The 25,061-nt window shown below is 48.2% G+C and overlaps 1 protein-coding gene across 2 annotated transcripts in view; it reads left to right on the forward strand.

Moving 5' to 3' along the window:
* FXR2 (FMR1 autosomal homolog 2) overlaps positions 1-25,061 on the forward strand; it is a 431,332-nt gene that overhangs the window by 140,148 nt on the left and 266,123 nt on the right. For both annotated transcript variants that reach the window (XM_085638170.1, XM_085638169.1), the window contains exons 3-4: positions 11,759-11,852; positions 23,680-23,751. In XM_085638170.1, the coding sequence (XP_085494296.1) occupies positions 11,759-11,852; positions 23,680-23,751 (166 nt within the window). The remainder of the gene's footprint in view (positions 1-11,758; positions 11,853-23,679; positions 23,752-25,061) is intronic.

A 25,061-nucleotide genomic window follows, 5' to 3' on the forward strand; every position in this document is an offset into this window, starting at 1 on the left:
AAGTTAAAGCCTGCATCTCTAACCTAGCATTTGTCAAGAAGACTTTAGGAATGACGTTAACCAGGCAAGCGTTGTTCCTTCATTACCCAGTGTTTCCAATCTTTTGATCGGGATAGAATGGGATACAGTATCAAAGCTGCGCTAAGATTTAATAGAACAAGCGCTTTTGTTCCAACGCCATCAAGGAGTTGTTTGAGCTGATCAGTGACTCGTAGGAGGGCAGATTCAGTACTGTGCTCCAACCCAGGTGTTTGCTTAAGAAGACCTCACCACCTACACTGTCGCTCTTGCATAAGAAGTTGAGGCCCAACAAGGGTGCTGAGGACCTTCCTCTAGCCTTCCTTCTGTATGAAGTAGACTTCGTAAACTGATTGGTCTTTATCTCGCTGTGTTGAGGCTCATTCATAACCACCTCTCTCTGCTCTGCAGTGACTCTGAGGTGACCAAAACTACTTAAACAATGGAATGCACAGTCTACCTTGTGTCTGAGACTTCAGTTTACCCATCTATCATTCTTACAGCAGTCCCCATGTTCCTACTTGTACCCATGACAGTAGGCCACACATGCCTTTTGGTACCCAGGAATTGCTCTTACCAATAGGATAAAAACCCCTCCTTGTACCCATATGATGGAACCTACACCCATTCATGTATTCTTCAAGGAAGCCTGTTAACATTGCCTAAATTGCTCCTTACTGCTGGCAACACCTAACTCGATGTACAGCCCAGACTCTAGTTATCAATATCATACTTTTTATCCATTGCCTAGAATACATTTCCTTATCAGTTGCCCTAGTCAATGTAGTCTCTTCTCCAAGTCCAAATGTGCCTACAGGTTGATCTAGTAGCTGCTGAGAGTCCTTGACATGTTATGTATGCTTACAAAGCTCAAACCTGGATAAAGAGCAGCAGAGCACTTCACAAGAGTGAGAGCTAATAAAGTGGGTGATTTTGGTGTGAACGCTCGATCTCTTACTTTGTCACCCGTGCGAGGATTTTTGGGGGTAGGAGGTTTGCTGCAAAGTCTAGAATTAACAGGGAGCATCCTGGCTGAATATTGCAGTTTACTGCTCAAGTACCAGGTCCACAATAATACTGTTCTTCTACTTGATAATCATGTTACGTCCTTTAGGCACTTGACCCTACACAGACTCTGAACATGAGAAACTGAGGCTTACTCGAAGGGAAATGTAGGTTTGAATGCAACTGACCAGTTTAGTGGGCTGACTCTCAAATGTCTGAGTTTTCATTTGATACTGGTCACAAACCATTTTGCCCCAAATCCCAGCATCGAAAAAAGGGTTCCACCCAAATCAAGTAAATGGAGTTGCTAGTGTGCCCAACGTCTGTGTCCAGGCCTGATGGCTTCCTGGGAGCCCGGTAATATCGCTTCAGTCCGACCCAGTTTGAGTCCAGTTAGGGACCCATCGGGACTCCAGAGTTTTGATCGGGAGACACCATTCTCTATGGTGTTTCTCTGTATGTGAAACCTTAGGGGCCCAAATCTTTTACTGTCAATCTTGGACAAGATTTTCTCCTGGCAAGGGTATTCCTACTGCAGGGGAAACACAATCAATGAAGATTCTTCGCTGTTTCCTACTTTAAACCGGACCTTGGGGGTCCACCAAGCAACCACAACTTGAAGTTTGCATTATATGTAGAGCTTAAAGGCTTGTAGGTGTCTGTTAAATGGCACATCCTAGTATTCCAGTTGGTATGTGTAGTGCAGCTAGTATGCTAGTCAAGGTCCTCATGGACATTTTCAGCAGCAGAGCCCTGCCAGATTGGATGGTCTCCTCCAGTACACAACCTACTAACCAGTAGGTCTGACACTTTGTATGTCATAGATCAATAATTACATTCTGTTCTCCAGCAAACCAACTCCCAGAAATTTCAGTGCTTGCAAATAATTGTTTAATTATTTGTGTAATTGTTAGTTTTATAATCTATTATGTCCACTAAAATGCATTGAAAAATCCAGTTTGATATACTCTGGTTCCCATCTTTCAGTTTGCCCATCCCTGTCCCTCTAAGAGTTTCTAGGTTGGACCCTAAAGAACACCATCCTAGTTGGCATGGTGCTTCTCTTGTATTCAAACGGTTTGAGAATTGGGACAAGTGGAGCCTGGCTCCATACTGGGTCCTACAGTGAAGTGGTTGATGCATCTATCCTAAGAGTACAAGTCCAGTTTGTCAAAGTGCAGGCTCACCAGTTATAAGGCAAGAAAGTCTCTCCAGCTCTACAACACACTGGGCAGTCAGGCGTTAGATCTTCTTCTTGCTGTGGCGCACAGCACATTCGCTCACTCTGAACTCCTTGCAGCAGGATTTTCATGAATAAAGGACTGTTCCCAGTCTTGGGAGGGTACAACCATCAACAGTGGTTCTACTTCTGCCAGTGTCCCTAATTAACAGTGATGCAAAGTGTTTCCCCAAAGTCTAGGTGATGGGGGCAACTATCAGCCAACATTGTAGGCATTGGTGGAAGCCCAACCAATCTTTCTACCTTGTTTAAATTTGAAAGAATTCTCCCACTCCGAGAGAAGTGAGTTTTACCTCATTGTCCCCTGTTTTCATAGCCTCCTGGTCCCGGTAGTCTGAAGCCAGGTGGGTGGTGTCTCTATTTTATGACTCCAAATTGAGCTAATCAGAATAATTACCGCTTCACCACTGATGCAGGGAAAGCCTACTCTGAACGATGGAAGGAGCACCCACCGGGTAAATCCAGATTGGTGGAGCAGGTCACAAGGGCAGAAAATTCTAGCTGTCTTGCCCTCTCTGGTTGAAACACAGCCTGTAGAGGAACAATCATTTTGTGTGGCCTTGTACATTAAATCTTCAAATGAACTCCAATCGAAATTAAAACGCACACAACAAACACTACATAATAAACCGATAATCCACACTCAAGGCTATGCTTTGGCTCCTAGATAAGAACAATGCGATTGACTTTATCCGGTTGGGAGTTTCCACTCTAGGGGTGCAATTAAATATACCTGAGCACCTGAACTGTGATAATGCCGCCACCGTAGCAAATCATCTCAAAGCATTAAGTGAATGGACAGTAGCCACAGTGTTAAAATGTGGCGCATCTCCCATGGACTGGGAGATTGAGTTCAGTGGAAGTAAAGCATCAAAGCAATGCAGAGATATCACTGTCACGGCGGGTGGGCCATTACAGTGAGGTTATCACTGTGAGAGGGCCTCATTTCCTTCTAAACAGGCATGTTTCATCACTAAAACATTTGTACAGACCAAATTCCTCATGAATATGTGCACACTGGTAAATACTGATGCAATGATTCCTCAGGATTAAGAGGCACAGACTATAGCTCTTGGTGGACTACCCCGGCTTTGCTACCACACTGAATTTGTATGTTAAAAGGAGGGTCTTATAGTTGAAGACGAGCAGCAACTATATATTGACTAGGTTCTTCTCATGTCTGATCTCAGTATGTGCTTTGTGTTCTAGCTAGGCACACACCAGTTCTCATCCAGGGGATACTCATCAATAGTCCTAATCTATGAATAATCCCCGCCCATGTGCGGGATCCCGGAGCATATAGTAAATATATATATATATATATATATATATATATATATATATATATATATATATATATATATGTGTGAAAACAATGTTCAAAACCTGGCAATGCTGTAAATTACATATATTTGCATAGTAGTGCACCCCTATCCCATAAGGAAAAAAGGAAGCATAGACAAATCATAACACAGCACTGCTTTATTGCCATAAAGCAACATGTAATTGTAGGCATTCGCCAGTAGGCTGCAGCAGAGTATCAAGAAACCAAGAAAACTGACACCCTGCCTTTAAGGCATTAGAGTAGGGGGACCGTGCCTTTAAGGCCTGCCTGAGACCCCCTGCTCCCATGATGCATTACAGGTGGCAGTTGGGCCAGTTCTTTTTTCCGGCTCCTTCTGTGAGGATCCTGGAGCTTGAGCTCTTCAGTTTTTTGACTGAAATTTTGGAATACAGCTTTTTTCGACGTTTTCTGAATTCTAAGGGATAATTCTGCTGGTGTCCAGTGCATTTTCGAATTTTTTCCTGTCAGAATGTCTCCTTTATTTAGGAAATGTCCTTCTTGTGGCAACAAGATGGCACTGGCGGATCCACACTTTGTGTGTATCGTGTGTTTACCATCTAAACACGATCCTGACCAGTGTCCCCACTGCCAGAAGTTCTCTAAGCGCACTCTGAGGGACAGAGAGCGCATTAAATTACATGCAGGACTGGAGAGGGAACGAAGCCGTCGTGAAGGCGAGCATTCTTCATCAAGACCTCCTTCAGCTACGCAAGTACAAAAACGGCGACACACCAGCTCCCCTGGCTCCAGAAAGAACAGGAGTCCAAGAGGTTCGCCGTCGAGGGTGCCGGCGAAGAGTCAGCGAACTTCGACGTCGAGGGATTCATCCCACCATCAAGATTCTCCGCCGCGCAAAAGTAAGTCGGCGTCGAGGCGCAGCCCTGCGGGCTCGCAGGTTGCTGGTACAGTGACGTCTGGACTGTCTCCGTCGACGTTGAGGCTTCCGTCGACGTCGAGACACTCTCCGCCACCCTCGAGGGGATCGGCGTCGAGAGATGCGGCGACGTACATTCCGCCGCGAGTGGACCGGTCGCCGTCGAAGGTTACTCCCACTCGGCGACATAGAAGGTCGACGTCGAGAGGAAGATCGACGTCAAGACCACCACCTCGACGCCGTGAGAGGTCGACGTCGAAGTCGCCCAGTCGACGGCGAGAGAGGTAGACGTCGAAGCTGCCCAGCCGACGGCGAGAGAGGTAGACGTCGAAGCTGCCCAGCCGACGTCGAGAGGTCGACGTCGAGGCCCAGTCGGCGCCGAGAGAGGTCGACGTCTAAGTCGCCCAGTCGACGTCGAGGAAGGTTGCCGTCGAAGTCACGGCAGACGTCTAGGTCATCTAGCCGACGTCGGGTGCCAGAGGAGAGGAGGTAGACGTCGAGGTCTCCGCGATCGGCGTCGAGACCGCCGTCGAGACCAGAATGCCACACCCCACACTTGCCAATGGTGACGCAGACGTCGTCTACGTCGAGGGGTTCGACGTCGAGGGCGAAAACTGGAGCGACCACGGAGAGGTCCCCAGGAGAACAGTCATCATCTCCGGGACTGCACATCGTGCAAGTATCTCCTGAAGGATCACCCAAGGCTCCAGAGCGATTCGGACTGTCACCGCGCTGGTTACGAGATGGGAACACTGGCGCATGTTGGAGTCCGGGATCGGACTACTCCCGCATGTATTCCCCACCGCGCAGGAGTAAGTCTCCTCCGAGAGAGCCAAGGCCAATTTCACCACGCCGGTCTCGTTCCAGAGACCGTCGCTCCGCGCCAAGACATCGAAGATCTCCGTCCAAGCGCAAATCAAGGTCAAGGGCTCACCATAGTGAACGTTCCCACAAGAGGCGACGCACCAGGTCGTTCACTGGGACTTCATCGACAAGGTCCTCAGTCCGGGACTACTCTCCTACCTTCTCCTCAACACCTCCATCGCGAGTGTCCCCGGTGGATGACATCGCAACTTTCTCGGACGTTCTGGGTAGAGGGGCGCAGAAGTTGAACATCGCTCTGCACACTCCTCAGGCGCCCACTTCTGTGATCTTTGACACGTTGCATCATCGGTCGGCTCCCAGACCTCTGCTTCCTTTGGTGCCAGGATTATTGGAACCAACAATGGCCACGTTCCTCACTCCGGCTACAGCGAGCTCTGTGCCGTCGAGGATAGCAAAGAAATATAAGGCTCCGACCGAGGATCCTTTATTCTTGAGGGCGGACCCGCCAGCAGACTCAGTAATCATGGCGGCGGCTATGAAATCCCACTCGGCCTCAGTATCTTCTTCTGTCCCCCCTGAGAAGGACAGTAAACTGATGGACTCCTACGGCAGGAAAATGTGCAACACTTCTGCCTCGCACATGAAGGTGGCTAGCGCTTCAGCCCTGCTGGGGAGGTATGATCGCTCCCTCTGGGACTCCCTCGCCAGATTCGTGGACAGACTGCCTAGAGACGACAGGCAGGACTTCACGGAGATCCTACAAGAAGGCGGCCTGGTGGCCAACCAAATCATCAGCGCAGCGGCGGATGCCTCGGATCTAGCAGCGCATGGCTCCTCCCATGGCGTCTGCTCCCGGCGTTCGGCCTGGCTCAGGCTAACGGGCCTCAAGCCGGACGCGCAGAAAAGAATTCTCAATCTGCCTTTTAATGGATCATCACTGTTTGGGGCTCATGCTGATGACCAGATGAGCAAGATGAAGGCGGAGTTGGACACCGTGAAGGCTGTGGGGCTGGAAAAGCGCAAAGAATTCCGGAAGCGCTTTCGCCAGGGCGACAAACGTGCCTTTCACCAGCGCGTTCAAACACCCCAGTGGTCCTCTCAGAACCAACAGAAGTCCCAGTTTCAGCAAAGGGGTCGGGGCAGAGGAAGAGGAAGTACAAAACAGCAGCAGTCCTCGAACAAGCAGCCCTCCAAACAGTGAAACCTTACTTCCTCCGCTCTCGTTCGCCACTCCGGTGGGAGGAAGTATCACTGTTCACCTGGAAGAGTGGAAAGCCATTACAAGCGACAGATGGGTGCTGAGTATTGTAGAGCGTGGCTACTTGCTGAGGTTCAAATCTCCCCCTCCGCAGGTACCCCCACGGAGACAGTCGCTCCCTCCCATCCAAAACAAACTTTTAAAGGACGAAGTTACCACTCTCCTCTCCAAAAACGCCATAGAGGAAGTTCCAACCAGGCAGAGAAATCAAGGAGTGTACTCCCGGTATTTTCTTGTTCAGAAAAGAGGAGTGGTCAGAGAGTACAGACCCATCCTCGATCTCCGCCTACTCAACGGATTTGTCAAAAGAGAAAAGTTCAGGATGCTGGCACTGCACCAGATCTTCCCACATCTTCACCAGGGGGACTGGATGTGTGCCATCGACTTACAGGATGCATACTTCCACATTCCTGTCTCAGCGAAACATCGAAAGTTTCTCAGATTTCAGATATTTCGCCAGCATTATCAATACAAGGTCCTGCCATTCGGCCTCAAGTCCGCGCCACGAACATTCTCAAAGTGCATGGCGGTGGTGGCTGCTTTTCTCCGCAAACGGAAGATATTCGTCTACCCCTATCTAGACGACTGGCTCTTGAAAAGCTCAATGCCGGCTCGACTCAAGAGTCCTCTTTCGTTTTGCCTCAACCTTCTAAACTCGCTGGGCCTTCAGGTCAACTACAGGAAGTCGGTCCTCAATCCCACTCAGCGGATCCACTACCTGGGCGCCTCTCTAGACTCCTCAAGCGCAAGCGTGTGTCCTTCGGAGGAGAGGTTATCCTCCATGCTTCAGAAATGCCGCACTCTTCTCAGCACGGACTGCCCCACGGCCAGACAAGTGTCGTCTCTTCTGGGGTCGATGGCTTCGTGCATTTACATTGTGCCCAATGCACGTCTGCTCATGCGTCCTCTGCAACAAGATCTAGAGGATCAGTGGTTGCAGAGGTCCGGCCGCTGGGAGGATCGCATTACCCTTCATCAAGCCGCCAAAGATTCCATCCGGTGGTGGATGAAGCGCTCCCATCTGCTTCACGGCGTCCCGTTCCATCAGGCGCCCCCGACACAGACAGTGGTCACCGATGCCTCCATGCAAGGCTGGGGTGCTCATATGGGCCGGCTTCAAGTACAAGGTCTCTGGTCCGCTATCGAGCAGAGCTATCACATCAACTTCTTGGAGCTACGAGCAGTCCACCTGGCTCTCAAGTCCCTGTATCCATCCCTGCAAACCAACTATATTCAGGTTCAGACAGACCACACCACAACTATGTTCTATCTGAACAAGCAAGGAGGGACCAAATCACGGGTCCTGTCTCTGGAGGCCCAGTCAATCTGGAGATGGCTTCTGGCGAGAAACCTGACGATCGTCGCGGTTCACCTGCCAGGGACCCTGAACGTGCAGGCAGGCGGCCTCAGCAGAGACTTCGTCGAAGCGCACGACTGGGTGCTCAGTGAAGACGTCGCTCAAGACATCTTCCGCTTGTGGGGCACACCAGACATCGATCTGTTCGCAGACGCGGACAACAAAAAATGCCCCGTCTTCGCCTCCAGGTTCCCTCAACGGGGGTCGAAGGGGAACACGCTTTTGATCAGCTGGTCGAGGACATTGCTTTACGCTTTTCCTCCTCTCCCTCTCATCCCGGCTGTGATGCAGAAGTTCTACAGAGCCAGAACTCGGATGATCCTAATAGCCCCGGAGTGGCCCCGTCAGTGGTGGTACCCGGATCTCCTCCAGCTGTCGGAAGTACCACACAGGAGGTTGCCGTGCCTACCGAACTTGCTGACCAAGGACAAGGGAAGGGTGTTCCATCCCAATCTTCCCTCCCTCCGCTTGACGGCATGGCTCCTGAATTCATCCAATACGGACATCTAGATCTGCCTCCGGACTGTATGAACATTCTTCGGGAGGCAAAGAGGCCCTCCACGAGGAAGTCGTACGGCTTTAAATGGAAAAGATTCTGCTTCTGGTGTAGAGATAACGCCCTTGATCCGATCCGGGGTCAAGAACAGGTTATTCTCCCCTACTTACTGTACTTGGCGAAGTCTGGGTTAAAATACTCTTCCATCAGAGTACACTTAGCGGCTATTACAGCCTATAGGAAGTTTCCTACCCAGACCTCATTCTTCCAGATGCCAGTGGTAAAGGATTTCTTAGAAGGGCTTAAGAAAGTTTACCCACCAGTGAGGTCTCCTTCCCCTTCCTGGGAACTTAACATCGTTCTCTCTAAGCTGATTGGAGCTCCTTTTGAGCCGATTCATAAGGCCTCCTTGCAACATCTGACCTGGAAGGCTGCCTTCTTAGTAGCCATCACTTCGGCCCGTAGGGTTAGTGAAATTCAGGCCCTCTGCTGCAAGGAACCTTACACTGTGTTTCATGCTAATAGGGTGGCGCTCCGTACTCATCCGAGCTTCCTGCCCAAGGTGGTTTCGGACTTCCATATTAATCAGGTGATCACGTTGCCCACCTTCTTTCCTCAGCCGACCACTCCCCCGGAGAGAGCTCTACACTCTCTTGACCTCCGGAGGGTTTTGAAATTCTATCTAGCTAAGACCCTTACTCTTAGGAAGTCAGACAGGCTCTTTGTTAACTATGGGCCCACTAATACCGGGCTGGCTGCGGCCAAGAGGTTTATCTCTAGATGGATTGTCTCTTGTATAGCTTTGGCTTACCAACTGTCCCACAAAGTTCTGCAGGGTAAACCTAGAGCACACTCTACTCGAGGGAAAGCTTCTACTGTAGCACTCCTTCGCAATGTTCCCATGTCTGAGATCTGTAAAGCGGCTACGTGGCGCTCAGTCCATACTTTCACGCGCCATTATTGCCTAGATTCAGACGCGCAGGCCGACGCCCAGGTGGGGCAGGCCTCTTTGAGGAACCTATTTGCATAACTGTAATGCAGGATGTGTTTTTTAATGTATGTTTTTAACTGCTTTGTTGCTCGTCCGCGAGACTTTGGGTATGGGCTTGCTACTCTATTCATAGATTATGACTATTGATGAGTATCCCCTGGATGAGAAGGATTAGTTACTTACCTGTAATCCTAGTTCTCATCCAGGGGTATACTCATCAGTCATAAGCGACCCACCCACCTCCCCGGACGAGCATTGTTTTCTCTTTAAATAAGTGATGTATGGAAGGCAGATCTACTCGGGTGCGGAGGCACCGCCAAAAAAGAACTGGCCCAACTGCCACCTGTAATGCATCATGGGAGCAGGGGGTCTCAGGCAGGCCTTAAAGGCACGGTCCCCCTACTCTAATGCCTTAAAGGCAGGATGTCAGTTTTCTTGGTTTCTTGATACTCTGCTGCAGCCTACTGGCGAATGCCTACAATTACATGTTGCTTTATGGCAATAAAGCAGTGCTGTGTTATGATTTGTCTATGCTTCCTTTTTTCCTTATGGGATAGGGGTGCACTACTATGCAAATATATGTAATTTACAGCATTGCCAGGTTTTGAACATTGTTAGGCTGCAGTTATATGTTTTCACATATGTATATATATATGTATATATCATGCCAAGGTGCCTCTGAACATAAGGACGCCACTCCGCTGGTGAAAGTTTAACAAAACTATTTATTTTCAGAAGCTGCACATTATGTCCGGTTTCTTAGAGCCTCCCCCGACGCGTTTCAAAGCTCCTGCTTCTTCCTCATGGGGCCATAGGCAGCACGTGACAGATTTAACCACAGCTGTTATTTATAAACCATTGATTGCATACTCTCTCCGGTGAGGTATGCTGGTAGCTGTAGTTCGATTTTTACCCTTCAGTGGGGTCCGTGCAAGTGCCATGAATTAATGCCTTTTAAAACTCATTTTGCAGCCCTCCGGTGGGCTCCAGGCTTAATTTGCAGCAACCCAATTGTGAATCACCAGCGCTGATTACAGGCAGAGCAATCCCCGCCATACAGTCCCGTTATGGTAAATCCTACCGGGTGGTGCATCCTCCGCGGCTGAGGCCGCCGCGTCAAACATCATGCCAAGGTGCCTCTGAACATAAGGACGCCACTCCGCTGGTGAAAGTTTAACAAAACTATTTATTTTCAGAAGCTGCACATTATGTCCGGTTTCTTAGAGCCTCCCCCGACGCGTTTCAAAGCTCCTGCTTCTTCCTCATGGGGCCATAGGCAGCACGTGACAGATTTAACCACAGCTGTTATTTATAAACCATTGATTGCATACTCTCTCCGGTGAGGTATGCTGGTAGCTGTAGTTCGATTTTTACCCTTCAGTGGGGTCCGTGCAAGTGCCATGAATTAATGCCTTTTAAAACTCATTTTGCAGCCCTCCGGTGGGCTCCAGGCTTAATTTGCAGCCACCCAATTGTGAATCACCAGCGCGTCAAACCGGACATAATGTGCAGCTTCTGAAAATAAATAGTTTTGTTAAACTTTCACCAGCGGAGTGGCGTCCTTATGTTCAGAGGCACCTTGGCATGATGTTTGACGCGGCGGCCTCAGCCGCGGAGGATGCACCACCCGGTAGGATTTACCATAACGGGACTGTATGGCGGGGATTGCTCTGCCTGTAATCAGCGCTGGTGATTCACAATTGGGTTGCTGCAAATTAAGCCTGGAGCCCACCGGAGGGCTGCAAAATGAGTTTTAAAAGGCATTAATTCATGGCACTTGCACGGACCCCACTGAAGGGTAAAAATCGAACTACAGCTACCAGCATACCTCACCGGAGAGAGTATGCAATCAATGGTTTATAAATAACAGCTGTGGTTAAATCTGTCACGTGCTGCCTATGGCCCCATGAGGAAGAAGCAGGAGCTTTGAAACGCGTCGGGGGAGGCTCTAAGAAACCGGACATAATGTGCAGCTTCTGAAAATAAATAGTTTTGTTAAACTTTCACCTGCGGAGTGGCGTCCTTATGTTCAGAGGCACCTTGGCATGATATATGTATATATATATATATATATATTTTCTATATGCTCCGGGATCCCGCTCATGGGCGGGGATTATTCATAGATTATGACTTTGATGAGTATACCCCTGGATGAGAACTAGGATTACAGGTAAGTAACTAATCCTTCTGTATTCCTCCCAAGTGTGTCTGTGTACATCGATTGGAAAGGCAGGGAGGAATTCTCTTGTGTGGGCGACCGCCCACTATATATACTAATATTTTCTTTGCTCTGCATGTAGACATGCTTTGCTCTTGATTGATTTGTTGTAAATGCCCTTTTCATTGCAGCTGGCAGCCCGAGAGACAGATCCCGTTCAGTGACGTGCGGTTGCCTCCTCCGGCAGATTACAATAAAGATGTCACAGAGGGCGATGAGGTTGAGGTAAGAGACAAATCCAACTTGAACGTGTTAACTGCTGAGGATGCTAAGTCATCCTTAAAGATGCTCAAATATTAAAAAATCAAAGCCTTTTTATTCGCCGGGGAAACTCCCTTGGGATCACATCAGACTTCTAGCCAACCAGAGATACCAAGAATATTCTGCTTGTGCCTCCAGTTGAACTCCTCCCTGAAGTTACTGAGGAACTATGAGATTTTCATAAAAAAAGAAATGCGCCGGTCTGGAACATTGCTGCTTGGTTTTCTAGAAGGAATAGCCTGTTCTAGACTGATAGGTTGATTCTGGTGATCCTTTTTATTCCCTTACGTACTGTGGAGTTCATTGAAGGGCTCTATAGTAAGTGTGGCACATGAAGCAAAGGAGCTTCACATCTGCCTTCTGTAACTCCTTGCTGCATATGTAGGCCGTAGGTGGGTATATGACCATTGGATTCAGACTCCTGTTTTTGACCCTGTCTTTCAGTACTTTAGATAAAGGGCTGAATCTTAGCTTCTATGCAAGAAAGCCTTGATGATGTGCCATTGGCAGAAGGGAAATACCCATGTTTGAGCAAAGGCATGAATGTTCAAATTCACATAAATGAAATGGTTATATTATTGTATTTGAAATTAATACTGCTCTAACATCATGCCAAAGCTCACTCAACAGGGACAGTGGGAGTTAAGGGCTCTTGAGGTGAATGAGTGCTGGTGGAGACACTTGGCAGACAAGGTAATGGTGCATGCTGAGCTGGGATAAACACGTGGTGATGAACATTGAAACTTATTTGGAATTGGCTTGAGGAATTCACCGGACACTTTCAGGATTTATTTAGCTACTCGCCTTAGTAATCCGGCATGGGAGGGAATTAAGTTATGCACTTCATAGTATGCAGGGAAAAGGTTTGTGGAAAAAAAACATTTTCCACAAGGAGACCATGGACAGCGAGAGCTGCAAAATTATACATCAGGTAGCCAGTGGTGTTGCATCAGTTCGATACAGAGGTGATTGCAACATGTATAAGAGCATCAATACTTACAACAGTACAGACCAAAAGAGGATAGAAACATTCTGAAGTAAGGTGACATACTAAAAGCTATAATCTATGATACTGTCATGACTAGTGGGATAAGAAGAGGCAACAGTGTGGGGTGAGTGGGGGTCCTGGCTTTGGGCCTTTGATTCCAAAGAGAGTAGGTAGGCATGAAGAGGCTGCCAAATATCTTTTGGTCTAGCGGGGGTAGAGAGAGTTGTAAAGTGGCGTATACCTCACTCGTCGTATCGCAGTATGTCATGCTGTGTAGCCAGACCTTAACAGTGGGGCGTATCCTGCTGCCTCAGTGCAGTGCTATCTCTCTCTTGGCCAGTAGTAAAGCTATAGTGGTGAATCTGCAGGTACTCTTCCGGACGTTAGCCACATAGCCCAGAATCCCACCGAGGGGGACGTCTCAAGAGTCACTCAAGATCCTGTGGGAAAGAGTGCTAAACACATCTGTTCAAAAAGTGGGGATAAGAGGACAGGTCTACATTAGGTGGGGAAAGTCTGCCTCTGGAAATCTGCATTTAGGGCATAAAGAGGACCTAGAAGGGACTAGCTTGGCCAGGCCAGCAGGGGTGGTGTATGATCTGTGCAGAAAGCTAAAGTGGAGTAATCTTTGACAATGGTTGGGTGATAGCAGTTTAGCCTGTGCACAGCAGTAGGACCATTCTTTGTCGAAGATAGAGTGGCCTAGATCTAGTTCCCATCCCATCCTTGCTGTCAGGTGTTCTTTTGAGGTCCATGCAGGCACGATAAAGTTTACCGACCGTGTGATTCCCCTCAGTGTTCGTTATTAACATTGTCACGCGGGTAAAGTGTTCAGGAGCCAGGGGGTAAGAAAGGAAGCAGGAGCGCGGTATCCCATGTGGTCGACAAAGTATAAATTTGTCTATATAGGTGGCGTTAGTGTACCTAGTGTCATCCGCATGGGAAAGCACATGCCTATCTGGGAACAAGTCACCCAACGTGTAAAGTTCGTCTCATGTCAATGCATGTTGAACAATTTAATTTGAGTATCAAAGGTAGGCAAAGATTTGGTGAGAGAGTAGGCCCAGGAGAATACAAAAAGTTGTTGCCCAGAATCCTACTAAGTTTCCTCCAGACCCAACACGTGGTAGACAATGTCTGAATATCAGCGGGGGTCTAACTAAAGGCCCTGCAATATTATAGCTGCCAGAGTAGTTGCACCCGTCAAATCACGCTCGGGTATAGCGTACGGTAAGCAAACATCTGGGTGGTACCAATAGTATGCAAACTGGGCCTTAGCCACCAGGAAATGTCAGGAAATCAGGGACTGCAATACCTCCAGATCATAAGTGTCCCAGTTGATCCAGGGCCGGCGACCAGCCCAAATCAATTTCAAGTGTGCACTAAGCAATGTGAGGAAAAATAGTTTGTCAATGGTATAGGAATATTTACAAATGCAAGATGCAAGAGAATACACCCATTTTAATAATGGAAATCCGGCCCACCATGGACAGAGGAAGTCAAATCCAACTCTCAATTTGAACTGTAAGCCAGTCCACGGGGGGCCGTAGTTGAGCTGGACCTCTTGTTCTTTGTCCCTCTGTAGAATTATACCAAAATACTTGGTTGAGTCTTGTCACCGTTTAAGAGGTTATTCATTGGGTGAGGGTTTTGGGTCTTCCGTGAGGGGGAACAGTTCGGATTTCACCCAGTTAACACGAGATGCCACAGAATCTAATAATTTCTCATAGTAAGGGAGTCAGGTTGTCTGAGGGGTGTAGAATAAGTAACAATGTCATCTGCGTACATAGAAAGAAGCAACGTGTTAGGTTTACAATGGAGACAGCGGTGTATATAATTTTTTGGAAGGCGTTGCGCCGAGGTTCCATGGCTATAATGAATAAAAGGGTCAGCGAGTCATCCCTGCCTATTGCCTCTGGAGATGACGAAATGCTCGGCTAAAGAGCCATTCACCTGTATGCAGGCTACTGGGTTAAGATCCGTAATGTTGGATGGAGAAAAGGACACTCCAAAGAATCAAAGGCCTTCTCCACATCAAGAAGGCAGACGGCAGCAGGTACATCTGTCGAAACTCTGTTTAGTACCAAGAACACTGTACTCCAATTGAGGGAGGTGGACCTATGGTGGACAAACTGGTTTGGATGGGAGAGATGATTTTGTCCAACAATAAGGACAGTGTTGGCAACTGGCTTGGTAAGGATCTTATTATTGGAATTAATCAAGGAACTTGGCCTATAAGAGGTGCAGCTATGTGGGTTGTTACTGGGTTTGAGCAAAATGGTAAACACTGCTTCTCGTAGCGAGGGTGGAAGGATCCCTTTGTCAAAGGCCTCGACGTACATATCTAACAAGTGGGGGACAAGGATATCCATATTTGCCCTGTAAAAGGCACCTGTGAGGCCATCAAGGCCTTTGGAGCTATCTAGGTAGTCAATGGAGATTGGACATTTGATGGAGGGCGTGGAGAGACTTTACAATCGAGCACTGCGTTGATAGAAATCTGGGATGAATAGGGCTGAAGCAGGTTCCTGAGGCAACAAAGATTTCACCATGCAGATCAGCTCTTCTGGCTATCTTTGAAATGTTGAACATACTAGCTATCCCAGTTAAAGGTAAAGATGGGTGCTTTATTTTCCTATCTAATGAACTGCCAGCTTATTTACAGCCATGCTTATCAGAAACTAATGGTTAACAATCAGCTAGTATTTTTTAGCAGGATCATGTTTATTTGTGTTATAGGTTTCATGAAAGGTCTCCTGTTATTTTCAGCGATCTGTACTTTTACTCATGCTTTGAATTGAATCTAATTTGGGATTCTGACGGATCTCTTTGGAAACTTTCTTTTCCTTTGCAAGTGCTAATTTAGTTTGAATAAACATCTTCCAGGAAGGTCACATAATTGTCTTGTTGGGCCACCTATCCTAGTTCATGGTCTCCTCCTGAGCTTCAGCTACATCTGAGGGACTCTGGCTGGTGCAGGCATTTTAGGTGATACTGGACTTGTAGCCATAAAGTGGCAGTATCCAAACCCGTGTGCGGTCCTACTTAAAGCCTTTTTTGTGACCCCCTTACTGTCAGAAAGTCACTGTTAAGAGACTTATTCATCACTCCTCGCCGCAGAGGAACTTGCTTGAAGGGAATCTTACTAATTTCTGGGTTTCTGCCTTATGCTGTATCTCCTCCCACATGAGATACATCAGCAGTGCTCAAGCAGCTACTTATGTCCCAGACTGTTTTTTTTCCTTTATTGTTTCACTGCTGCGTTCTACATTTTACACAGTCTAGCCAGTCGTCCTGCTTTTAGTAACCTACCTCCTGTTTTTGTGTATTTATTTATTTATTCTAGGAGTTTTATATAGCGCTGACCTGACCCGAGGGTATCTGAGCACTTTACAACAGTGAGACTTAAGAATGATATAGTAGAGGAGTCTTAAACATAGAGTTCGGGAGTCAACAAGTGCTGTGGATTCATGGGGTAGTAGATGGGTCATGAGGTAGCTCCATTGAATGCATTCTTGAGGTAGTGCAAGAGTTTTGCAGCAGCCTCGCCTTCTGGACCTACTTGTCAGGTGGCGGACTTTAGTGGATCAGTACGATGCAGAGTCAGAGAGCAACTGGATCAGGGTTGGCGTGGAGGTGGCAGCTATCCATTTGGGAGGGAGCAGTTGAGGAGGAGGGCTTTTAGGAGTTTTTTAAATTTTGTGATGGACGGGGTGGTCCTGATATCTGCTGGGATGGAGTTCCAGATTTTGGGCGCGTTTCCGGCAAATGATCTGGCCGCGGTTTTTTGTTTGCGTGCTTTCATGAGGATTAGAAGGAGGGAGTTGGAGCTCCTGAGGTTCCTTGTTTGTCCAGCCCTCTTTAGTTTGGCGGCCAGATAGTCCAGTGTCCCTGTGTGTAGGGCTTTGTGCGTGAGGCAGGCAGTTTTGAAGTTGGCCCGCTATTCCACAGGAAGCCATTTAACTTCTCTTAGGGCTCTTGAGATGTGATCACATTTCTTGATTCCGGTGACCATTCAGGCTGCCGCGTTGAGGGTTGTTTTGAGGGGAGCTAGGTGGGATTTAGCGGTGCCGGTTAGGGTTGCGTTACCATAGTCGAGTCTGGATAGCACCAGTGCTTGTGTGGCTTGTTTGAGGTCTTTGGTCGGGATGAATGGTTTAATTTTGTGGAGAAGTTTCGGGTTAAGGAAGGCAGTCTTTGCAGAGTTTGTGATGTGGTGGGTCATTTCCAGTTTTGGGTCAAGGGTGATTCCCCGAGATTTTACTGAGGTAGCCATGTTGGGAGTGCTGCTTAGAGCATTCATATCCTTGAGCCATTCTGCACTTTGTTGGTTCTCTTCCTTGTTGGAGATTAGGAGGATCTGCGTTTTGTCTTGATTGAGTTTGAGGTGGTTTTGGGACAGCCATTGTTGAATTTCTTTTAGAGTGTTATTTAGTCTGGAAATGTCGTCTGGGGAGGAGGTTTCTAGAAAGATCTGGGTGTCAGCGTATACGTGGAAGGGGATCTTCGCGTTTTTGAGTATAGTGGTGATGGCTTGTATGTATATGTTGAACAGTGTTGGAGAGAGCACTGAACCTTGGGGTACACCCCTGCTGACTGGGCGAAGGGCGGATGTAAAGTCTTTGATTTTTATCCTTTGCGATCGGTTTTGTAGGAAGGCTGTGAACCAACGGAGGACCATCTCATCTGCGCCAACCCTTTGCTGTAGGGCCTTGATGAGGAGATGGAGTCCTACCGTGTCGAAGGCAGCCAACAGGTCTAGGAGAATGAGTGGACAGCAGTGATTGGTATCAAGTGACTTATGGGTGTCATCTGTGATGTTGAGGATCGCCGTTTCAGTGCTGTAACCTTTTCTGAAACCTGATTGGTGAGGATCAAGAAGGCTGATATTGTCAATGTGCTGAGTCAGTTGAGAGAGTACACATTTTCCGAGGATTTTGGATAGGTGGGGGAGATTGGAGACAGGTCTGAAGTTGTTTAGGTCCGTGCAGTCAAGGCCTTGTTTCTTAATTAATGGCGTTTCTTGGCCGACTTTAAGGCAGTCAGGTATGCTTCCGGTTCTCAAGGAGCTGTTGATGATTCTGCACCAGAACGGGGCTATGGAGAGTTTGAGTTCTTTGGTCAGTTGGGAGGGTATAGGGTCGAGGGCGTGAGAAGCGGGTTTGGTGGTGGAGATTAGCTTGATAATCTCGGCTTCTGAGATGGGATGGAAGGATTTCCACGCATTAGTGTGTAGCCGGCCACTGTTTTCCAGTGCGACTGGGGGCGGGCCTACGCATGCGGAGTTGGTGTCAGTGTCTAGTGAGAGCTCAATCTTGGAGATTTTTTCTTCAAAGAAGGTGGCAAAGTCTTAGCACAGTTCCTTGGAGGCCTGGGTAGAGGATACGGGGGGCTTGGAGGTTTGCTGCTTCATGATTTTGAACAGTTCATTGGGCCTGTTTTTAGCAATGTCCAGGGCGAAGCAGAAGAAGTTGGATTTTACGCTATGGATGTGTTTTTTGTATTTTCTTCTAGCTGCTTTGAGTTGTTCAAGTAGGCTTGTGGAGGGGTTCTTTCTCCAGAGTATTTCTGTGGCTCTGAGTTGTCTCGTTGTTTCATTGTTGATGTCCGTATTGAACCAGGATCTGGATGGGATGTTTCTGGTTTTTTAGGTCTCGCCTGACCCAGCGCATGCGCTGGTCTGGCGAGACTTATTGAGAGGGCTCCAAAAAGTGCTACCAGGCCAGCCTAGAGGTACAGTGCATGGCGGCGGGCGCGCGCGCAGCGCTTTACCGCCATTACTTTCATTTTCGCGCTTTACCGCGATTACTTTCATTTTCGGATCGTGATCGCGATCACTTTCGCGGCCGCATGGCAGCTCTGCATAGCCAATAGGTCTCGATTTTGGGACATTATAAGTATTTAGTTATGCAACTGTTGCATAGCTAAACACTTAGAAGGTCCCAAAGGCGAGACCTATTGGCTATGCCAATGCTTGTTTTTAGTTTCAGGGGGGCTATCTGATCTAGAATGGATGACAGGGATGTGTTGTAATGGTCCGTGAGTTCTGTTGTGGTTATACCATCCGTGGGGGTACTGAGTTGTGCATTGACTTTTTCCTTCAGGTCAGTCATGTTGACCTGGGTGAGGTTTCTGGTCCATTTGGGCTATTCGCGGACGGGTGGTTGTAGGGTAACTGGCTAGGTGAGGTGGAAGGGAATTAAGTGGTGGTCAGACCAGTCCACAGGCAGGGTGTGACTTATCGTCACTAAGTCTCGTTTGGCGATAATGGCATCAAGGATTGATCCTTTGTTGTGGGTTTCTTCTATGCAGTGTTGCAAGAGGTTGTTGTTGAGAAGTAGCTCACTCAGGTTTTGTACTAGCGGATTGTTACCGTCATTCCAGTGAAGGTTGAGGTCGCCTAGAATTAGGTTGTTCGTATCTTGAAGTGAGCAGTGGAAAATCAGGCCGGACAGGTGTTCAGTGAAAGCAGCTGAGTTGCCTGGGGGGTGGTAGATAAGGTGACAGGTTTTTGATTCTTTGTTGCTTGTACCAATGGTGACAGGCATTCAAAGGTGTTGTAGTTGAAGGAGTCTGCTTCCGGCACGGGGATATTGTCTCTGTGGATGATTGCTATGCCTCCTCCTCTTTGGTCTTTTCTGTCTTTGAGAGTGAGTAAGAAGCCTGGGGGGACGAGAGTGTCCAGGAGAGGTAGGGAGGAGTCCTTGAGCCAGGTTTCAGTGATGAATGCTATGTCAATGTCATGGGTGAGGATGGATTCTGCTAGTTCGGTGGCATGTTTGATGGCTGATCTGCAGTTGAGCAAGCAGTTTGTGGGAGTCGTCTCTGTTATGGGAGTCTTTTTAAGGGGGCCCAAGGGATGTTCGTGCGGGTGGTCGGCGGTCTAGGTGATTTGGGCGAGTCTTGGAGGACCGCCGCCTCATTCTTGGACAAAGCCTCACTAGTTCTTTTGGGCCTCTGAGGAGTCCTGGGGCGGGAGATGGTAACCCATTTCTGAGGGGGGACTATGGGTGCTCTCTGTTGTGAGCTGGTGGTGTAGGACTGGGTGCGTTGAGGTTGTTTGGGGGCCGCAAGGTTGGCTATTATTTCTCTTAAGCCCCAGGTTATGGTTGTTATCTGGTTTTCCAGCAGGGAGAGTCTCTGCTCCGTCTCGGATTCGTTAGGACGTTGGGATTGGTCCTGAGTGGATGTGTTGGCCCTGAGGGGGGTGAGTCTCGGGGTGTTGGATAGCATAGTGGTGGCTGTGTTGCCCGAGTAGGGTCTTGGTGGAGGGAGTTTCAGAGTTTGGTCGCCTTGGTTTGGTTATGTTCACCGCATTTGGTCTAGGCGAGGCCTTGAATGCAGTGTGGCTGGTGTTGTTTTGGTGCGTTGGTGCTTTGATTCCTGTGTGGTTGGTGTGCTGGTGGGTTCAGGTTGTTCCGAGTGGGCTGGGACGAGTGGGCGGATGGCGGCTGTTGGGGGAGGGAGCCAGCAGGTGACTGATGGGGATGAGAGGTGTGCAGTATAGGGGACCTGTTCACTCTGGGGGAGATGGGCAGTATGGGGGACCTGTACTCTCTGGGGGTGTTGGGGGAGTCGCGTGGCGGGATGTAAGTGGGGTTGCTAGGGAGTGTCGGCGCGTTGTGTGTCTGGAGGTGGGGAGAGCTGGCGGTGGGAGGAGGGGGGTCCTACTCTCCTTGGTGGAGGTGGGGAGGGTGTCACGCGGAGGTGTGCGTTTGAGGTTGTTGGGGAGTACTGTCGAGGTAGGAGTCTGTCGGGTGTGGGAGCCGGCTGAGGTTAGTGGAGGGGCCGTGCTCTTCCAGAAGGTGGTGTGTGGGGTGTCGTGTAGCGAGAGGAAAGTGTGGTGTCTAGAGGGTACCGGGCGGTAGGTGAGTTCAGAGGGTGGGTACGGTTCTTCTGGTGAGGGCGAAGGGGCGGGCGGGGAGGGGGTGCGTGAGAGGGTGCATTCTGGGGAGTGGGGAAGAGTGCGTCAAAGGACTCTAGATTGTCATTGTTGGCTTGTATTCGGACTGTGCCATTGTAGTATATGGTCACCGTGGTGTTACTAGTACGCCTTGCGCGGTCTGGGACTGAAATTGACAGTTTGCAGCTATGTGAGATGTTGGTAGTTTTGGAGATGTTGAGTTGCGATCGTAGGATGGATTTCCAAGCTTCGTGTCGATCAGTGTGGACGAAAAGGTCCATTTTTGCCTCTCCTTTGGCGGAGCAGTGATCGATGTCTGCGAAAAGTGATTCGGGATGCTGCCTTAACAATTTCTGTTTGAAGTTCTTCTTCGCTTTGGAAGAGAGGTTCGGGGGGGGGGGGGCGGGATTGATCGAGAGTTCAAGCCATGAGGGATTACTTGGTTCGAAGAGGAGGGGTCGATGTGGGTTGCCGTGGCGGAGGGCATTGTGTGAGAGGGGACGGGGCCAAGCTCTGTGGTTTGGAGGGTGGGAAGGGTGCTCCCGGAGGGACTTCAGCGAGTAATGGGCGGGTGGTGTAGAGATTTGAGTTCCTCTTTAGTGGGTCGGACAAATGAGCACCGACCGCTTCCGAGGAGCGGTGGATTGGGTGCGGGTGGAATGAGTTGTGGGGTCGCCACTATCGGGAGTTTCCGTCCTGGGCACTGCTCTGGAGGATTGGGTGCAGATTAGTGACACAAGTGTGTACATTCTCCTAGCCCTCTACCTGTTGGGGGGGGGGGGGGGGGGGGGGGAGTTCTCATCCATGTTGAGCTCTGTCCTTGGCGGAGGTATTGCTTCACAGTGGGCAAAAGTGACCGGGTGAGGAAAGATATAGACCGGGTCAAGCCCTGCACAGCGTGTCGAGGGTGCCCGGGTCAGAGACAATCATTGAGCCATGGTGAGGGAGTCAGGGACAGGGTCTCTCTGCCCTCTTCCTGAGTTGGGAGGGGATCTCATCCACGATTGGGCACTGACCGCAATGGAAGCGCGTTGTGTGTGCCAGGGTCAAACTGAGCACTGGTGTAGAAGTCGGAGGATAAGTCCGGGTTAAAGAGTGATTGTGCCCTGATTGTTCATATTTTAACAATGCTCGTGCACTGGAGGGAGCATCGTGTTGTGAGTGGTATGGTCAGGGTCAGACTGAGCCCTGGTGGAGAAGTGAGGGGTTAGGGAGTGATTGTGCACTGGTAGATCATGTTTTGCCAATGCTCATGCACTGAAGGGAGGGTGCCGATTGGGATGGGGGGGGGGGGTTGTGGTTGGTGGGTCGGGGCTCAGTGTCCTAGGTCGGCCATCTTGTGTTTGGCACTGGAGGGCTCTTCAGACCCTCTTTGCCTGGTCCGGTGGGTGGGACGGCAGATGGAGGTGTGCAGGGGTGGCAAACCGGGGTTTGCACCTAGTTTGGTGATCCTAGTGCCCGTTAGCTCTGTTGTGGAGCTCCTTCCCAGCGGCCATCTTGACTATATATTTATTCTGTTCTCCATGCTGTCATGCAAACACCGAAAGGCCAAATAACTTTAAGCTATAGAACAGCTGAATGGGCAACACTCCACCAAAATGGGGCTTCCCTTCACAGTACGTCCCACCCATTTAACAGCCCTGCCACAAATATCCCCCCCCCCCCCCCCCCCCCCCCATATCATGCCCTCTGGCAATTTATTACTGTTGGTGAACAGCGTTTGACATCCACTCTTTTTGCATGTTTGTTAAATGCCCTGTCCCATGTAGCATCCGAGTAGCCTTTCACTTTGCTTCACTGCCAAGAGTCTTTTCATCATGTTGAACTCTGACCTTCACATGGCTTTCACCGTTGGTGCTTTGTTAACCGGACTTTGTTTAATTCAGTGGTTTGGGACCTTGTAGACATCACTGGGCAATTATTCACCCAGAACTGAACTGGGAGTTGTTTCCACACTATAATTGGGTTGTTTTTGAGGTCATGGTCATCTGTGTAGCTCTTCCGAGCAGTGTGCCAACCTGATTGCTCATATGAACTAGTTGACCTTGTGCATTAAAGTAAATCTAACTGTTGTGATACTTTGTACGTTCCACTGTAATGTATTGTTGTTTTGATAATGTCATGTATGGGGTGAGAGCACATTATAAACAGTTGAACTGCATGTAATAAATACCAACAGTGCCTGTCTTGATAACTGGTGTTCTGCTGGGGCGCCAGTCACTAAAGATGCTCTCCCTCATTTGCTCTCGGAGATCGAAGCCCTGCGTGCCTCATGAAGACTGACTATTCCTCTGTAGCGTTATGCTCCAGTCTTTCCTGTCTACATTCTGTGGTTATATCTCATCTGTATCCAACAGCCTATGATTTTTCAGTTCTTGATTGATGTGTGCATATCCAACCAATGGGAGTCTTGAGGTAAATGTACTGTTTGTAGTGACTGCAGCCTTTTCTTTATAATTATGGCATACAAGGGGATAACTTTCACCTCCTGTTTCAGTTCTTTTCCTCCTTCAACTGCCTGTCAAAAGAAGTCTAGGCCTGTCTGTTCATACATGCTTCTTGACACGCACTCTGTGACATCCAATGCCTTCACCGTTTTTTGCTGTGGTTGTGTTGTTCTGTGATAATACCTTGATACACCAGCTCTTCATCAGCAGTGCAATTGCGCTGGTTAGTTGACCTTCGCAGGTTAGTTTAGAAGGGTCGTTGGCAGTAAACAGAAATCCTTGGTTTGCGAACATTATTAAAGTATTTATAAATGAAGCTTGCACTCCATCTCTTTTTCGACATATACCATTGTGATGTTTGTAGCTGTCAGTTGGCAAAAAGTGTTGGATCTGCTGTTATAAAGAGTATGTTCCAAGCCACGCCTTCTTGATCTAGTTTGTCTTTCTTTGCAGGTTTACTCCAGAGCCAACGAGCACGAACCATGCGGCTGGTGGCTGGCGAGGGTCCGGATGATGAAAGGAGATGTATGTACTGGTGCAGTACGAGGGAAAGTAATGTGGGGTTGGGAGACTTAGCTGATAGATGTCTCAGCTTTTTTTGGAGCGCTTTCATTTTGAGTTACTGGGAATAAACTGCGTTGTTGTACCATGGAACAAGCCTGTGGGTTAAGATAGGGGCATTTAATTTATCTCACTAATAAACTAGTGTGACTTGACCCTGTCCTGTTCCTCTGCTACAAATCCTACTAATACAGCCAAGCTATATCCTAATCTCAGCCTTTGGGAAGACTGCGACTTGGCGGTGGTACCGAAAACTGTTACTCAAAGTGTTGTAAATAATATAATGTGCTGCAGGTATCGTACATGAATGCACATTCAGAATGCCACTATGCCTTTTCCTTGCCTGGTACGCATAATAACTCCTAACACATTTTGCATTATTTTAAAATGAGTTTGTATCCTGCTTTTCTTGGTCATTAGTTCTGCACCCTTTGCCTAGCCTAGTTTATGGTTTCTTCTCTCTTCTTCACCTCGTACAGTAAATTGTACAGCTCTTGTAGAGCGAAAAGGGCACCTATGCTCCCGTGGCAGCCTCTGTTAACATACAAAGTCTTCACTGCATATTGAGTCTCAGGCAGACATCTGCATTATATCAAGAAACACAGTTCTTCATCATGGTGTTATCTGACACTAATTAAAGGTAGAATGTTTCCACATGTGCGTAATCATGGATTTTATTTTTTCACAACATTTTGAAATGGAACATGAAAACCTGTTCCTAAGTGGCAACATCGTTTTTTTTCTATTTTTTAAAAAATATTGTCAATAATCTCAGTTATATTATGATCTGGTTGACTGAAAGCACCTTTGTAACAGTGCATTTTAAAAGAAAGAAAAAGGTGGAAACTGCTCTTTCACTATAACTTAAAAATACTGGCTAATCGATCTCGTCACTTAGCAAACTCTGGAAGCTGCCCTATCTGATGAAGCCCATCAAGGTTTATTTTTCCACTCACTGGGCAAGAATCCAGATCCATTATTTCTTTCTCTAGATTTTTGCATTTACTCACTGTCTTAGGACTTGTGTTTGTTATTTCAACCTTTTTGCTGTATTTAGGGTAGATTTTATACAGTTTCTGTTAGTAGTTTATTGTATTTCCATTTTTTTCTGTGACCATGGCTGCCTAATTTGATAGGTCTTTCAATGTTTGGGGGCACTGTATCCGTACCACTCTAGCGGACTGATATCAGTGCCTTTCTTTCCACTACACAATCGTATGCATATCCGGAGCTTCCTTCTTGTCTTTCAGAGACACTTAACTCAATATTTTCCA

This window comes from Triturus cristatus, chromosome 12, assembly GCF_964204655.1.
Source record: "Triturus cristatus chromosome 12, aTriCri1.1, whole genome shotgun sequence".
Lineage (NCBI taxonomy): Eukaryota > Metazoa > Chordata > Amphibia > Caudata > Salamandridae > Triturus > Triturus cristatus.